At 47.5% G+C, this 16,852-nt stretch overlaps 1 protein-coding gene across 2 annotated transcripts in view; it reads right to left on the bottom strand.

The window, feature by feature from the left end:
- Positions 1 to 14,703, bottom strand: part of GNB5 (G protein subunit beta 5) — a 44,661-nt gene extending 29,958 nt beyond the window's left edge. For both annotated transcript variants that reach the window (XM_055320227.1, XM_055320228.1), the window contains exons 1-3: positions 14,477 to 14,703; positions 4,570 to 4,706; positions 1,472 to 1,513 (exon numbers count right to left, since the gene is read on the bottom strand). In XM_055320227.1, coding sequence (XP_055176202.1) covers positions 1,472 to 1,513; positions 4,570 to 4,706; positions 14,477 to 14,588 — 291 coding nt within the window. In that variant the 5' untranslated portion in view covers positions 14,589 to 14,703. The remainder of the gene's footprint in view (positions 1 to 1,471; positions 1,514 to 4,569; positions 4,707 to 14,476) is intronic.
- Between the last annotated feature and the right edge of the window lie 2,149 nt (positions 14,704 to 16,852).

Raw genomic sequence — 16,852 nt, 5'->3', positions numbered from 1 at the left:
GAGAGGATGATTCCTAAAGTACATTCGAGTGCCTGTCTTCTTTCCTGTTATGATTCACTGTGTTTTTGTGGGAGAAACACAGGCCCTGATACTGCTTGTGGAAATTCTGACACAGTCTATAGCCTTTCAGATGCCAAGAATAATCCACTGTGGCAAATGGCCACTCTCACCAGAAGGCACTCCAGGCCCCATTCCTTATAAGTAATAACTATGTTTCCTGCCAGAGGCCACAGTGGCAACACCACGGCTCCCCAGAAATCAGTGTGTGCTCGATGACATGCAAGGCTTAAACAGTAGCCATAGAACCCCACACGCTACTCAGGATGCTAAGGTGCGCTGGGAGAAGCACAGGCTTCCGTGGAGGGAGGGGCAGGATGGGAAAGCCCCTTGCAGACTGTTAAGTTGCCATCTTTATTATTCCCCGGGGGCCTGACCATTAGCGACTCTGCTCCAAAAGATGGTTCTGGCACCCAGAACCGCCCCCCATCAGGTTGTGTAGCAACTGCTTACCACAACACTTAACTAAACACATTCAGTAATGCAGAATATGGATGCTGTTCAGTTTGAAGCAGATAGAGGTCTGTCTTATATAGGGATAAAGAAGACCTTTATACGTAAATGACAGAATCAGTATTTAATACTCAATAGTTGTTACTACAAATGGCAACCTGATGCAGGCTTGTAAGCACATCTACACATAGATTTTGGCCTTTCACTTTAGTTAAGAGTCTAAATGTAGGGGATCCCTGGGTGGCTCAGTGGTTTGGCGCCTGCCTTTGGCCCAGGGCGCGATCCTGGAGTCCCGGGATCGAGTCCCGCGTCGGGCTCCCGGTGCATGGAGCCTGCTTCTCCCTCCTCCTGTGTCTCTGCCTCTCTCTCTCTCTCTATGTCTATAATAAATAAATAAATAAATAAATAAATAAATAAATAAATAAATAAATAAATAAATCTTTTAAAAAAAAGAGTCTAAATGTAAGTCCAGTTTGGAACTGAGCACGCCCAGGCCAGATTGCCTGGATATCACTGGACAGTCACCTCAACACCCCCTACACCCTCAACTTCCCCACCATTGTCGGCTCATGTCCACGGTGCTACAGAGTCTGGTCAAAGGCACAGAGGGCAGAGATAGCTGGGGATTCATGAACCTCTTACCATCACTTAGAAGAAAAATAATAAATGCACATGTGAAGGTGACAAGCTTTCCAGGCCAGCCTGCCTGGTTTTAGTGCTAGCATCGTCTCTGGGGGCTCTGCATGCTCTTGCCCGGGTGAGGGGCTTCAGCCCTGGAGAGGAACTGACACTGCCATGGGCTGCTGAACTATCTGAACACAGATGGGCCTCTTCCTGAGGTTTGCTGTCCCCAGACAGGCACCCAAGAAGCAGGATGACCATGACTAGCGGTATTTGGAGGGGAAGAGGACAAGGCTGGGGTTCTGGGGTGCTGCTCAGTGCACCAGGAACAATATCTTACCTTGTTAGTAGTGAAGGAATCCCACACGATCACCTTCCCATCCTGGAGGGAAAAGAGTAAATAAACAGCTCAGGAGTTGTCAGCCAGTCCTTATAAGGTAACTGCTGAGAACTGCTCAGAAGAGCCGTGTCTGGGTGGGCAGTGTGCAGGACAAAGCCAGAGGAAGTACCTGGGTAATCAACACCCTCCAGCCTATCTTTGAACAAATAGGGAGTAAATGGGGGACCGAATGGGCCAGCCTGATTAAAGGCTCAGTTCTCAACTTCATACTCCTCACAGGAATACAAAGACTTCTATACCATTTAGAAACCAAGCCCTAATTGTTGGTACATTGTCATCACCCACCATACCCTGCCAAAAAGCTATATGGGGGTGAGACAAACCTGAAATTATCTCCAGGTACTTGACAGGTAACTAATGGTCTCTTACTTTCTTCCTCGCCACCCCCACTAGCCATCCTGGGTACTGTGCCTTGTGCTCCCTGCAGGCTGTGTCAGAGCCCCACCCTCATTCCTGGCCCACTTCTTGGAGCTGTGTGGGCCTGAGATCAGCCTAACTTCCCCTGACATTTCACATCTATAGTGAGAATGACATCTATCATGGTAGGGATCCCCTGTGGGAACCTGTAGAGGATGGGCCTGGGTTGGCAATGCAACCTCCATTGTAACTGCTGCTGCAGACCACACTGGGGTTGTGGGGAGTCACCAAGGTGTCATCTATGTGTAATACAAACCCACTGGAGATAATTCCACACGGGCCTTGGTCCCTACAATGCTGTCACCTGCCCAGCACATGGTGTGCAGGTCCTCTGGGCCCCCAGGCTCTGCCTGGCAGAGGAAGAAGATGGAAGATTCTGTAGCCTCCATGGCAGACTTGGTTTTTGTAATCACTGAAGCCGTTTGGAGCCAAATCTGAACAATGAGGTGAGGGCAGAAGAGATGCCGCTTAGAGGTACAAGCAAGGTCTGATTATCTAAAGTGACACAGTTGCTTTCTTTGTATAATCTATTGGAAGATTTCCATATTCCCTCTGTGTGTGGCTGAAGGGCCCAGAAACAAAGTCAGAGTGGGCAACCTGGAGCCTTTCAAAACTCCTAAGCACACTGGTTCTTCCAGTCTCATTTCTTTAACTAAACGCCCAAACACAACAATATATGGGGTAGATTAAGGTAACAGAGCAGAAAACAGAGATGGAGCTTCAGGCTTGCACCCTGGGGTCCTCCACACCCGGAGCCTCGCCTGCTGTGCCGGGGGACTGACTCAGTGCATTGCCCAAGTTGGTGTTCCCTTTGGTGTCTTCCTCCACACACTGCCTGCCTGCCTGTCCCACTGCCCACCCACTGTGTTCACGGGAGAGAAAAAGGCACCCAAGAGGCTAAAATCAGCCATAAAACCAAATGTGGGCCTCTCCACGAGCACAGATTTATACATCAGGAGCCCATGTACCTGGAGAGACCGCCTCCACCCAAGCCCTAACCTACGCAATCAGGCTGATTAATCTCCTGCCTTCAAGGGAGAAGGGCTGCTCTGAGTCACTGCGTCTGCTCCAGAATGTTCCTACTGTTTCCAGCTTCCTCCCACACCCACCCCACTATAGCAGAGGTGGATGGATGGAGCATGTCAGTGGTGCTACTCCTCCCTAATAAGAACAGTACACGAGTGACAGAAAAACCCAACATATATTATACTTTTAAGGATAAAGAAAGTCAAAAAGGCTAGGTAGCAACATGTATATCTTGAGAATCACTTCATAAAAAAAAAAGTCTGGAAAGAAATGCTCTAAAATAGTAATAATGCTTGCGACAGAGTGGTGGGAGTAAAGCCACTTCTTTATTCTCTTTCGCAGTGTCTTTTTAATGCGGTCAAATACCTAAGAGATAAAATTTTTTATGAACATGAAAGAAAGCAAGTACAAAGTGACAATATTAGATCTGTAGGTAATATAGGAGATTAATGACACCTGTCCTTATCAAACACAAGCTGACATAGGCGTTAGAGTGTGTGGATTATTTAGAATATGCAGTTTTTATATATAAAAGGGCTAATAAAAAACCCCAAATGGTCCTTTGGAAGAGCAGGGCTGAAGGCAGGGATGGGGGGAGCCCAAACTGGCCATAAAAATCTATGACTTCAGTTTATAATTTTATATTCAATGCATGTTACATCAAAATAGGCATAAAAAGTACCAAGCAGTGATAACAGCCTCCTGATAGCCATACTTTTTTATCCCTCGTGGTCTTGGGGTTGGTCTGTGTGACTGGCAGAACATAGCAGAAGTGATGGAGCGTCACTCATGGCTTCAGCCTCTGGCTCCCTCTCTTGCTCTAGGGAAGGCTGGCTACGATCATGTAAGCTGCCCAGTGGAAAGGTCCACGTGCTGAAGAACTAGGGCTTCCGGCCAATGAGCCATTTTGGAAGTGAGTTTCTGCCTTAGCTGAACTGTGCCGTGACCTCGGCCCTGACCACCATCCTGGCTGTCACCACCCCCATGGTTCTCTGAGCCAGAACCACCCACACAAGCTGCTCCAGATTCCTGGCTCTCGGAAACCACGTGAAATAATAAATATTTGTGGTTTTAATTGCTGAATTTGGGGGTAATTTGTTATGCAGCAATAGATAACACTAATACATAAGATGTAAAATAAACTATGTCAACTAGATAAAATGAATGAAAAAAACAATACTCTACAAAATATGTACCTTACATTTGTTCTTTAAGGCATAAAAATTGATGAACTCTCAAACTGAACAAAGCCACAGCCATTTATGTGCTCAATTTCAATTTTGGGTAAAAAAAAAAAAAAACACTTTCTAAAAAAATGGTTTTATTCACAAATACAACTCTGAAAAATGCCAAGGAAGAAATAATTTTGAATAGTTTCTCAAACAGAGTTCATGTTTCAGTTATTACCAACTCCAAATCTAAAGTTACTGATATTCTACAGTATGCAAAGAATTCTTAACTATGCTAGCTCACATCCTGTGGGGAATAAGAAGTCAAAAAGGGCAAAAAAAGGTTTTTTGAAAAGGAAAGTGCTCTTTCTTCTTTAGCTATAAAGTTAGACACATGCTCACCATCACAGAGCAGGTGCCACATACCTGGGATGAGCTCACGATCCTTCTCTTATCTTTGCACCAGTCCATGCAGAGAACTTTGTTTCCATGGCCTTTGAGGGTCCTTCTGGTCTTCATGACAAACTGCCCCAGGGCTTCCACCCGCTCGGCCACCTGGTGCACTAGAAGGACAAGCTACAATCAGTTCTGTCACCAAGGACCAGATTCTGAGCCATATGCTGGCAAAGGGATGACACTGGTCTTTCTTTGTGGCCACAGATTTTCCTGATTTTTACTATTATACTTTCACAACGCTCTCTCTTAAACTCAGGAGAGGGTAGAGACAACACTGTCATTCTGTCTTTGTGCTTAATACCCTACAATCTTCAAAGCATTTCCATCTCTGTATGCTGAGAGATCTATAACAAGACTACTTCATATACATAGACTTCCTTCCTTCCTTCCACTCTACAGAATTCTCCCAATGGAGGGCTACAGCTCTGTGAGGTGGGCAGGGCGAGCAGCAGAGTGAGACCACTGTCCCCATTTAACAGGTGAGGAGACTGAGGCTCACAGGGGTTCTTTGGCTAAAACAAGTTCATTCAACCAACTGGGAGTAAAGCTGGAGCTTCTGGTTCTTTTACCTACCACTTTCCAATGGAAAAGTGACTCTACAAAAACTGTCCCATTAGGTGCCAGAATGTGCACCCATGCTGCTTGACAGATCCTAAGTGATTCCCCCGTACCTAGCTCTGGCCTGGGACATGAAGGTGCTCTATTCACTTGCCACAGGCAAGAATGAATGGGGCAGCCACTAAATGGTACACCCATGGGTTTACTGAAAACTTATGGTGTCAGTAGAGATCAATATTCTAGAAGTCTAAACACATGATCTACACAAGCAACCCACACCAGGGAGGCACTCCAAAAAGTAATCTTTCAGGGGCTGGGCTCATGGCCTCTTCCCCGAGAATCAAGAAGACCTTTCAAAGGCTTATCTTAGAGTCTGTCACTGAGCAGTATCAGGAGCCATGTTCCCATGAACAGACCGTCTAGTCCTGGCCTCACATCTAGAAGTGAGGAAACTGAGGCAGTGCCCCTGCCCTCTGGTTAAAGGCTGTGCCAGAGGCACAGGGCACCTAACAACCCCCTCCATTTCTCCTCCTCCAAACCTCCCAGCTGGGCTGTTCCCCAGGCAGGTGGGGAGGGAAAAGGGGCATTTGAGGCAAGGGACAGCCCCAGGAAAGGTGTGGTATCTTAGCACAGCAGCGCAACATGGGTGGTGGGAGGCAAGGCAGCTGACCCTCTTCCTTCCCGGGAGCTGCTGGAACTTGCTGGGGAAGTACCACCTCCCTCATAGAAACAGGGCAGAGAGGTCCAGACTGGACTGTGGTTTTGTTTTGTTTTTACATCAATTCATTTTTTAAAATTTAAATTCAATTTGCCAACCTATAGTATAACACCTAGTGGTCATCCCATCAAGTGCTTTCCTGTACCTGTCACTCAGTTACCCCATTCCCCCCACCTCCCCTTCTGCAACTCTTTGTTTCCCAGAGATAACAGTCTCTCATGGTTTGTCTTGCTCTCTAATTTTTCCCCACTCAGTTTCCCTCTTTTCCTTTATAGTTCCTTTCACTATTTCTTACATTCCACATATGAGTGAAATCATATGATAACTGTCTTTCTTCAATTGACTGATTTCACTCAGCATAATACCCTCCAGTTCCATCCACGTTAATGTAAATGGTAGGTATTCATCCTTTCTGTTGGGTAATATTCCATTGTATACATATATACCACATCTTAATCCATTCATCTGTTGAAGGACATTGTGGCTCCTTCCACAGTTTGGTTATTGGGGATATTGCCACTACGGACATTGAGGTGGACTGTGGTTTAAGGCCACGACAACAGTGCCCCTTCACAGAAATCCTCCCTCCTTCTCTCTAAACACTGCATTGTGTATTTCCTAAAAACAAGGAACTCTTACATAACTATAGTATATTACCAAAGTCAGAAAATTAACACTGAAACAATGCTATGTGCAATCTATGGACTTTACTGAGATACTTTCCATTGTCCCAATAATATCTTTACAGCAAAAGAAAATCCAAGACAAGGTGCTGCATTCAATTGTCATATTTCTTTAGTTTCCAGCTACTTAATTTCCCAGTGTGGGCTGGTCTGCTCAAGATCAGATTCAAGTGATGCGTACTTGGCAGGTACACCAAAGACTGATGCTGAGTCCCCACCAGCATGCCCCATCAGGAAGCACCTGCTGTCCGTTGGTCCTATCACTGGCACTGTTCACGCTGACCATTTGGTTGAGGTGGTGTTTGCCAGGTTTCCTCAGTGGAGAGTTACCATTTTGTCTTTTGTAATGAAAAAGTGTCCTGTGGGGATGTACTCTGAGACTACAGAAATACCCATCACTCTTCAAACTTGAATATCTTAACATCTGTTAATGATTCTTGCCTGAATTGGTTATAATGATAGTTGGCAAGTGATTTTCCTAATACCATCATACCCTCTGCATTTTTAGTTGCCTTTCTAATAAAAGGAGCTTCCTCTCCTCTTCAATGTATTTATTCATCCATCTATATTAGATGGGTTCATGGATTCTCACCTTATTCAAGGAGTTATAATCCTTTAGTATTATTATTTATTTTGATGCTCAACTAGTCCCTGATTTGCTCCGTAGGAGCCCCATCAAGCAAGCACCCAGGACCTCTGACATGTCCCTATCTCTCTAAGCACTTCTTATTCCAGGCTCAGGTTCTTTTCCTGCTCTGGCCCTAGAATCAGCTACTTCTCCAAGAAGCCTTGGTTTCATTTAGTTAACCCATTTTTTTTGTGTGATAAAAGAACATGAGTGTGAATAAGTTAAAAGTCTGTGAAAACCCAAACTATAAAAAATACTTGCTGAACTCTAAGGTATTATATGAAGGGCGTCTGGCTGGCTCCGCTGGTGGAGCATGCAACTCTTGATCTCAGGGTCATAAGGTAAAGCCCCACGCTGCATGTAGAGGTTACTTAAAAATAAAATCTTTAAAAAAAAGTACTACATGAATGTGCAGTTATTATGCTATCACTTCTGCTAAACATTGCATTATTTATTGCCAAATGGCACACTAGTATTTCATAGATACATTCTTAAAAACATACTGAATATAGTTTAAAGATAGTGAATTCTCTAAACTCTTATAGACTATTTACCTAAGTCTGAACCAGCTAAGAGCTGTGAGCATATTGTGTTTTGCTTTGAAACATCACATTGATATTATTGCTGCTTTCCCCAATTCAGCCTTGGGACAACCACAGCTGTTTTATGTTCTTCTCACAAAAATAAAAAAAAATTAATTAAAAAGATGGCTCATCCAACCGATATGGGGCCTTCCTTATATAATGTGAATCTGACCACATCCCAGATACTAATTATTTATCCTCACTGCATTTTCCTTTCCCATATATAGGTTTACTCACAACCCACTCCATCCTGCTTCTATTTGGCAAATCTCACATCTGTTAAGTTAAATAGCCTGAAGGATGCCTCCAGAACCCCTAGTATATGCCAAGTTCTATGCTGGATGCTTGGGGACAGAAAAGAATGAGACAGTCCCTGCTCTTCCTGCGCTCACCATCTGTAGGGGACAGACAGACCTGCAAACAGATCACAACTGCAGTGCAATGACAGAGGTGTCACGGAGCCAAAGGTGACATGGCTGACTCTGCTGGCAGGTGTGCCATCAAGAGGAGATGTCCCAGGTACCTGGTTTTGAAGGATCCATAGGAATTGGAGTAAAAGCAAGGGGAGGCTGAACTGCCTTCCAAATTTTGCACCAATATATAGTCTTTGGTGGCCACTATTTGGTAGAAGATCTAAGGAATTAAGGATGAAAAATTATCCAAAGCTAATTCTAAAAAACTCATTTTGCAACCCAAGTGTCCATTGATAGATGAACGGATAAAGAAGATGTGATACACACACACACACACACACACACACACACACGATGGCATACTTTTTGTAAAAAAAAAGAATGGGATCTTAAAATTTATGACAACATGGATGGATCCAGAGGGTATTAAGCTAGATGAAATAAGTCAGACAGAGAAAGAAAATATCATATGATTTCATTTACATGTGGAATCTAAAAAAAACCAAACAAACAAAAAGCAGAAGCAGACCCATAAATACTGAGAAGAGACTGATGGCCTCCAGAGGGGAGGAGGTGGGCGGATGGACAAGATGAGTAAAGAGTGGGAGATACAGGACTCCAACTATGGAGTAAAAAGTCATGGGGATAGAAGGAGATAGCATACAGAATACAGTCAATGATATTGTATAGAGTTGTATGGTGACAGATGGTAGCCACCCTTGTGGTGAGCACAGCATAACCCATAGAGTTGTCAAATCACTGTTGTACACCTGAAATTAATGTAACATTGTGCGTCAGCTATACTTCAATTAAAAAATACAAATATTTTAAAAGTTGTGTCTGATTCTATCCCTGGATCGCATAGGATGGGATAGAAACAAAACCCACAAACATTTGGAGGGAAGGAAATCATCTGCAATCATATTACCTCATTTGTGCTTGAGATTTTGGAATTGTTTCAAAACATACATTAGCTACACACAGAAAAAGTCTCCTCAGCATTCCCTGATTAAAAGCTGGATAGGCTAAGCTATGGTACAGTCCTTCAGATGGAGTACTGCATGGCTCCATATAATTATTCCAAAATATTGACATTAAAAAGAATGGTAAAATGACATGGGAGTTATTTAATCCATTGTGTTAAATTAAAATTAGGCTCCAACTCTAAATCTAGTGCAATTTAAAGTATGCTCACAAACAATATGCGCAAATATAAAATCCTAAGCTAGGAAATACATCAAAATATTAAAAGTGAGTACTTGTGGGTGGTGGGGTTATGAATGGCTTTTCTTCTATATTTCTAAATTTGTTATAGTGGGCATTAGTTTATTATGATGGTACCCTGGAGACACTTGTATTAGCTAGCTGGTGTGCAGGTATGAATGCAGAGCCAAAGCCAGGCAGGTTTGCCTTCTGCTCCCTCTCATGGCTGCAGGCAGCACGTGGAAGAGCAGCAGCGAGAGGATTAGGTTATGGGGAAACTCACTTCTAGCTTCAGGACACGCAGCATATCTCCTTAGAACATGGAAAAAGTCAATCAATATATTTGCTTCAGACTAATCCAGAAATTCAGTTTTCCTCGATTTCTCGCTACATCATAAAACCAGAACAGTTCAAGGCTCTGCCCATAATATAACCTTTGAAAATAAAACCTTTCACGAGGTTTCATTTAGAACAGATAGAAGAGTGAATAGCATCTGATGATAAGTCCTGTGACTTGCCCAAATTTCATCTGCATTTGTTCTTAGAGAAACTACATAAATCTTCTTTGAGTTGCTTTGTTCCTAGACTAGATTAGAATCTGCCCCAATGAAGCTGGGAATCTGGAAGAAGCCCCCCACAGCCCCATAAGGCTGCCATACATGTTGGCTGAAATAAACCACATGCCTCCTGCTCTGCTTTCAGCTTGTTTTCTGGATCATTCTTCAGTTTAATTTCAAGTTAAAGAGTCTGTAATGTTGAATTCTCTCCTTTGTTCTTGATCTTGACTCCCATTCCAGTACTCTTTTTTTTTTCTTATTATAAAAGCAGTAAATGCACAGATGGATATAAAGCAAAAGGTATCTCTACTTCCCCTCACTCTGCTGGGCCCTCTCCAGAGATAACTAGTTTCTCATGTATCCTGCCACAAATTCAATGCATATACCAGCATTCCTTGTTTAAGCTAATGAGATCATGTTATATATATGCTTGGGACTTTTTAAATTAATATTAATACCTTTTCATACACACACATGGATTTTTCCCCCTTTTAATGTAAATCTCAACTGCCTGAGAGATGGCCTAGCAGGGTGAGAAGGAGAGCTATCCTAGCAGCCTGAACTCTGGTGTCTACTCCCCATTCTTCCTTAGAGTAGCTGCAGAACCTTAGGGCATTCCCTTAACCCTTCCCTGGAGCTCAGCAGTCTCCTTGCCCATACAGGTCGTGGGGAGGAGAAGGAAATTTTTTGCACCTAAGGACTAAAGGTAAAGCGGACAGACCCTTCTAGTTTTGAGAGCTGTGTGATAGGACCTCCAAAGACATCCATGTCCTAATTCTTGGAGCCTGTACTTTACACGGCAAAAGGGGCTTTGCAGATGTGATTAAGAGTCTTGAGATAGGATGATTAATTACCCTGGTGTATACAGGTAGGCCCACTGTAATCACAAGTGTTCGTATAAGAGGGAGGCAAGGAAGGCAGAGTCAAAGTAGGTGATGTGATGACAGAGAGGAGGTCGGAGGATGTGGGACCACAAGCCAAAAATTGCAGGCAGCCTCTGGAAACTGAAAAAGGCAAGGAAGGGACTCTCTCCTAAAGCTTCCATAAGGAATGAAGCCCTGTTGACCCCAGTTTAGAATTCTGACATCCAGAACTGTAAAAAAATAAATTCATTTTGCTTTAATGTCCTGTGTTTATGGAGATTTGTACAATAGCAATAGGAAACATACAAGCCATAGGCTCATAATTCTAAAATGTCTTACAATCAAGCAAGGGAACACTTACCCTTGGCAGAAGGTAAGCAGAAGGCAATGAGGGGAGACATGTAGGGAGAAGGAGGAAGCTCTGGAGGAGTAACGGGAAAGGCAGGGGCACGGGGCCTGGGGCTATGGAGTTTGGTGTAGGTTGGCTTCCCCTTGGGCCACCCATATAAGCCAATTCCTCTACTTAATGTTGGTCAAGGGTCTGACTTGGGGATGAAGGTCCAACGGTATGGACGCTGGTCTAAGGGTCAAAGGGATGAGAGTTGAAGGGGCAAGGGTGTGGAGTTGGATGAAGTTTCCTTCTCCTCCAAGTTCATGCTATTTTGCTATGTTCTTAGGCAAGAATTTGGGCAAGTCAGAGCTAATGGAAGGCTGATCAACTGTCCCAGTTTGCCAAGGACTACAGGGGTTTTCAGAATGTAGGAACTTCCATTTTAAAACTGAGAGTCCCAGGCAATCTGGAATGACTTGGCCATCTCAGCTTGTGGCCTGAAAAGGTTCCCCAGCTCATGTAGGGCCTACAGGGCCATCTGTCTAACACCACCACAATGCAAAAATGACAGGCTCAATAAAAGGCTGAGAGACTGACAGGGAGGAGCTCAGTGATCATGGGTCATGGAGATCTCTGGAGGAGACAGTGTGGTCAGAGGAGGAGCATCTCTGAGTGCTAACGAGATCCAGGAGACTGTGATGGAATGAGAGGCCAGCGTGTGAGGAGGTCCCCCTGGTGAACCCTGAAGACACCAGGGATGGGGCAGGGCTTAGGTCAAAAGGAAGGCTCAAGCCATGTGGCGAATCCTTAAGAAACTAGGCAGTCTGGCTGGGAGGTCAGGAGCCAGCAGCATGGCGGAGGGGAAAACAGATGTCATTTGAGTGACAGGAGCCTCAAAGGAGCAAAGGTACTATACTGAAGTACAGGCGAAGCCATCGGTAAGCTGCAGGGGAAATAAAGGGGATCATGGCCACATGACTGCTGGTCTTGTTGACTCTAAAATTCTGACTTGTATGCAGGTGGGGACAGATCTTTCCACTGTGGGCCCAAAATCTGGCCCTGGCTTTTGAGGATATCGCATCCTTGGCAGGACTGGGGTTCCCTGCTGAAAAGCTCTATCCTGACTATCTCTCTGCCTTAAAGCCATTTCCCAAGTCACAGAAAAGGCTGAGAGGCTCCAGGCAGGCAGTCTGCCCAGCTGATGGAGTTTCTGGAACCTCCTCTGCACAGGGCCCAAAGGGATTGGACACAAAGTTGAAGTGAGGCCGGGCTGCAGTTCTGACTGTCTGGGCTGGAATCCTGGTCCCACTGCTTACTGGCTGCAGTCCTCTGGCCAAGTCCTTTCACTTTGCTGTGCCTCAGTTTCCTTACCTGTAATATGCAGAATTCAGACCTACCTCAGGGGTGCCAACACCGCCCTCACAGCATCATCGATAACATCTGCAGAATGTAGGAACTGGCAGAGTGAAATGAGGCAGGCTTTGTCCAGTGCCTCACAATCTCTGTTCCATAATGCTTCCTGACAACGGAAAGCCAGCTTTATTTGGGGGTGACAATGTGTCCAGCTCACTTCTCCCTTTCCCAGCTTCATTGCAGTAGCTTTGTGACCTATTTCTGGCCAATAAAGTGCAAAATCTGTTGGGAGAAAGGAGGTGTTGGGGAAGACTTCTGCTTTTCTGATAAGAGGAAGAAACAGACGGGATGCCTGCGTGGCTCAGCAGTTGAACGTCTGCCTTTGGCTCAGGGAGTGATCCCGGGGTCAGGATCGAGTCCTGCATCAGGCTCCTTGCAGGAAAACTGCTTCTCCCTCTGCCTATGTTTCTGCTTCTCTCTCTCTCTCTCTGTCTCTCGTGAATAAATAAATAAAATATTTTAAAAAAGGAGAAACAGAGGCTGGTGCCCATATTTCTCCTTGTCCTGGATACAAAGGTTATATTTGGAGCTGTGGAGGTCATATCATAATCACAGGGTAATGCCAATGTTCTCAGGGTGGTGGTGGAGAAAGACTGGAGCGTGGGTCCCTGATGGCATGCTGAGCAGCTGGACCAGAGCTGGTGATCACCTACACTTCTTCCTGTTATATAAGGAAAAGAACTCCCAATTTGCTTAGCTACTTTATTTGGGGTTTATAGTGAATTGTAGCTGGACACATCCCTAAATGATGTTGGGGTTTAGCATGTCTAATTTAAAGGAAGTCCCTGCAAAGCACAGCACATTCTAGATTCAGGTCACCTGCTTCCATCAAGTGATTTTCAAAGAGAGGAGTCAGGCGCTAAAGGACCTAGCATGAACCCCATGTTTCTGCTCCAAAAAGAATTTAAAAGGGGTGGCACCAAATAGGAATGGTAGGAGCACAACGTACAGGAGTGCCTGAGGGTACCATGGGGGAGGCTGTGCTCAGCAAACCGGGAGCTGCCACTCTCAGAGCTGAAAAATAAGCAGATAAAAGCCACTTTCCCAAGTCCCGCCCTGAGCCCAAACTCTGCTGAGGACAAACCATCTGACAGTAAAGGAAAGCTGATCCCACCAAGTCGTGTCACCTGTCTATTTAATTGCTCACTCATAAAAGTCACAGAGCGGTCTCTGAATGATCTAGTGGCCAATGAGTAAGTTCATTTAAGATTGCTATTGCTCTCTTATGCCGATCGCAGCCGCATCCATTCAAAAGCTTCTTAAATAGCCTTAAAGGAACGAAGTCCTTGGATTTGGTAAGCTGCTCTGCTTTTCTTCCCTCATCCGGTTCTCCACCCCCAAGCCAAGAGGGCGGATTGGAAAAATGAGATTTTTTTTTTTTAACTGAGAGCCTGGCTCCTTGTAAAAGCAAAACTGAGAAAACACACACAGGGCAGTGATGGAGAGAGCCCGACGACTGAAAAACAAAACCGTTTACCGTAGGCGGCGCCCGCAAGGGCTCGCGGCGCCGCCACCCGCCTCCCGCCTCCCCCGCCTCCCGCGCCTCCGCGGCCGGTGCGCATCCTCCCGGCAGGGGGTCGGGGAGCAGGTCCCGAGGTCCCAAGGTGGGCGCCGCGGGTGGGGACAGCGGCCGCCAGGGGCGCCCCCGCCCGCGCCCCCGCCCGGAGGCGGCGCGGCCTCGGCCCGCGGACCCGCCTGTGCAAGGCGTCCGGGCCTCCGGGGCCGCCGGGCTCGGGCCCCAGGGCCGCGCAGCCGGGGGTCCGCGGCCGCAGCCCGCGCCTCGCCCGGCGCCACGAGCGGGGGCCGGGGGCGCCCCTCCGCGGCGGGCGCAGGCCCAGCTCCCGCCCCGGCCCGCTCCCCCGGGGGCCGGCCTGGCTTCCTCGGCCCGCCCCCCGGCGCGCAGCCCCCGCCCCGGCCCGCACTCACGCTCCACGTCGTGCAGCTTGGCCCGCTCCTCCTCCAGCTTGCCCTTGAGGCTCTCGGCCTCGCTCTTCAGCGACGCCAGCGTCTGGTTCTCGTGCAGCCCGTCGGTTGCCATCTTCGCGCCGGGACGCGGCGGGGGGGGAAGCGGGGATGCGGGTGAGCGGGCGAGCGGGGGGCGGGCGGCGGAGGCCTGGCCGGCGAGCGGGCGGGAGCGGCCCCCGGCGCGGCTCCGGCTGCCTTCGCCCCGCCGCGGCCCCGCCCTCCGGCGCTGACGCGGGCGGTGCGAGCGGGGCCGCGGCGGTCGGCTCCCCCCCCCGTGGGCCCCCCCGCCCTCCGCGCCCCCCGCGGCCCCGCCCGGGTACCTGCCGCGCGCGCCCGGCGCCGTGCCCAGGGCGATGCCCGCCGCCCCCCCGCGGTCCCCGCGCCCCCCGCGCCCCCGCCCGGGCACCTGCCGCGCGCGCCCGGCGCCGGCCCAGGGCGATGCCCGCCGTGGCGCTGCTGCGCACCCCGCCCCGGGAAGCGGGGAGCGTCGTGCCCATTTCGCCGGCGCGAGAGCCGGGGCGCAGAGGTGAGGAGATGACCTGGCGGAGGACGCGCACGTACTGAAGGACCAAACCGGGATCCAGCCCGGGGCTGCCCGGCCCCTGGGAGCGGCCGAGGTCCCGGAGCACGGCCTTCCTGGCGCCCGCGTCCCCGGCACCCGTCTCGGCCCAGGGGGACTTGGTAGGCTGCCGCGCGGCTGCTTCCTGCAGCGCAGAGAGCGGGGAGTGCGCAGCGAGGCCCAGGCCGCACCACGGATGGACCCGGCCTCGTCCCGGGAAGCCCCGGTGGTCCGTCCCCCCCCCCCCCCCCCAGCGAACCCGAAACTTTCCTCCCTGTGCACTTACATAGAAGTCCTGGTGCCAGGCACTGTTCCAAGCACTTTGCGTTAATAAATCACAACAGTCACCTGAATGGATACTGTTATCCCCATTTTACAAATGAGGACACTGAGGCACAGAAGGGTTATATGATTTGCTTGAGTCACACTCCCAAGAAAGAGGTAAAGGTAGGATTTGGACCTAGACAATGTGGCTCCATTCAGCTACATGCCTGGCGACTTAAGTGTGGAGGAGCCAATGCATTGCTTCTCCCTTTTGCCTGTCCATGACCTTGCATGTATGTGTGTATGTGTGCAAAATGGGAAGGTGGATTAAGGTTACAAACTCTAGAGCATGGGACGCTTGGGTAGCTCAGCGGTTAAGAGTCTGCCCTCTGCTCAGGACGTGATTCTGGAGTCCTGGGATCAAGTCCCGCATTGGGCTCCCGTGTGGAGCCTGCTTCTCTCTTTGCCTCTCTCTGTGTCTCTCATGAATAAATAAATAAAATCTTAAAAAAAAAAAAACAACTCTAGAGCAAACATTCCCAAACAGGATTTGGGGGGTTGTCCTCAGCCCTCCCTCCCTGAGGAATCCAGCTTCTACTTGCTGTCCTGGGCAGCTGTTTACCAAAGAAAAGTTGGAAGTAATCTGTATTAATCTATACATGGTCGTCTAGAGGTTAGTTTCTGAGCTCCTCAGTTTCCTTCTCTGGAAAATCTACTTCCTAGGGCTGTTAGGAGAATTAAATAAGATCATGTGAATGAACTTTTTAGCAGACTTCTCCATCATAGCAGATACTATTAACTACCAGCTCCCCTTTCCCTTCCCATCAGTAGTTCATCAATTATTCTCAGTATTTAGCATGATTACTGGTATATTGTAGGTACTCAGTTAATGTTAGTTCATTAAGTGGATGTATAAAACAGAATATATGCAATATATAATTAAAAATAAAATATATCAATATAAAAATATAAATGCTTAGATATATACAACTATTTATAAATGCAAAACTATTACGTCTGCTTCAGAGTTTGCAGAGCAAAAGTTTAAGAGCATAAGTTCTAGCTAGGTCATATCGCCTGAGGATAAATCTAGGCTGTGTTGTGTGGCCTTGAGTGATTTACTTAACTTCTCTGCATCAGGCTTCTTATCTGTAAATGGATAACATCTCAGAAAGGCCTCATCAGGGGCTACGCAGGGCATTCAGACCTGTGCCTGACACACAGTATTTGCTCATTATTATTAAGGCTCCCTGATACACTTGAGCAATTCACATGAAGTAATTTAAATGAAACACTAGGGCCTGGGAGGCACTTCTCAGAAGGCCTAGCCCAATAGCCTCCTCTCCTCATTTCCTTGTGATGCCTTATGGCCCATCATGGGATGTGTGCCTGCTTCAGGGTCTGCCTGTGTGTCATTTGGGGTGAGCAGAGATTCACACTGGTGTGTGCCCTCCTCTGGAGGTTCTCTCTGTTAAACAAATCCCAAACACCCTCCATTCTGAAGGGTCTACCAT

This window comes from Nyctereutes procyonoides, unplaced genomic scaffold (assembly GCF_905146905.1).
Source record: "Nyctereutes procyonoides isolate TBG_1078 unplaced genomic scaffold, NYPRO_anot_genome, whole genome shotgun sequence".
Lineage (NCBI taxonomy): Eukaryota > Metazoa > Chordata > Mammalia > Carnivora > Canidae > Nyctereutes > Nyctereutes procyonoides.
This window is presented reverse-complemented; position numbering and strand designations above follow the sequence as displayed.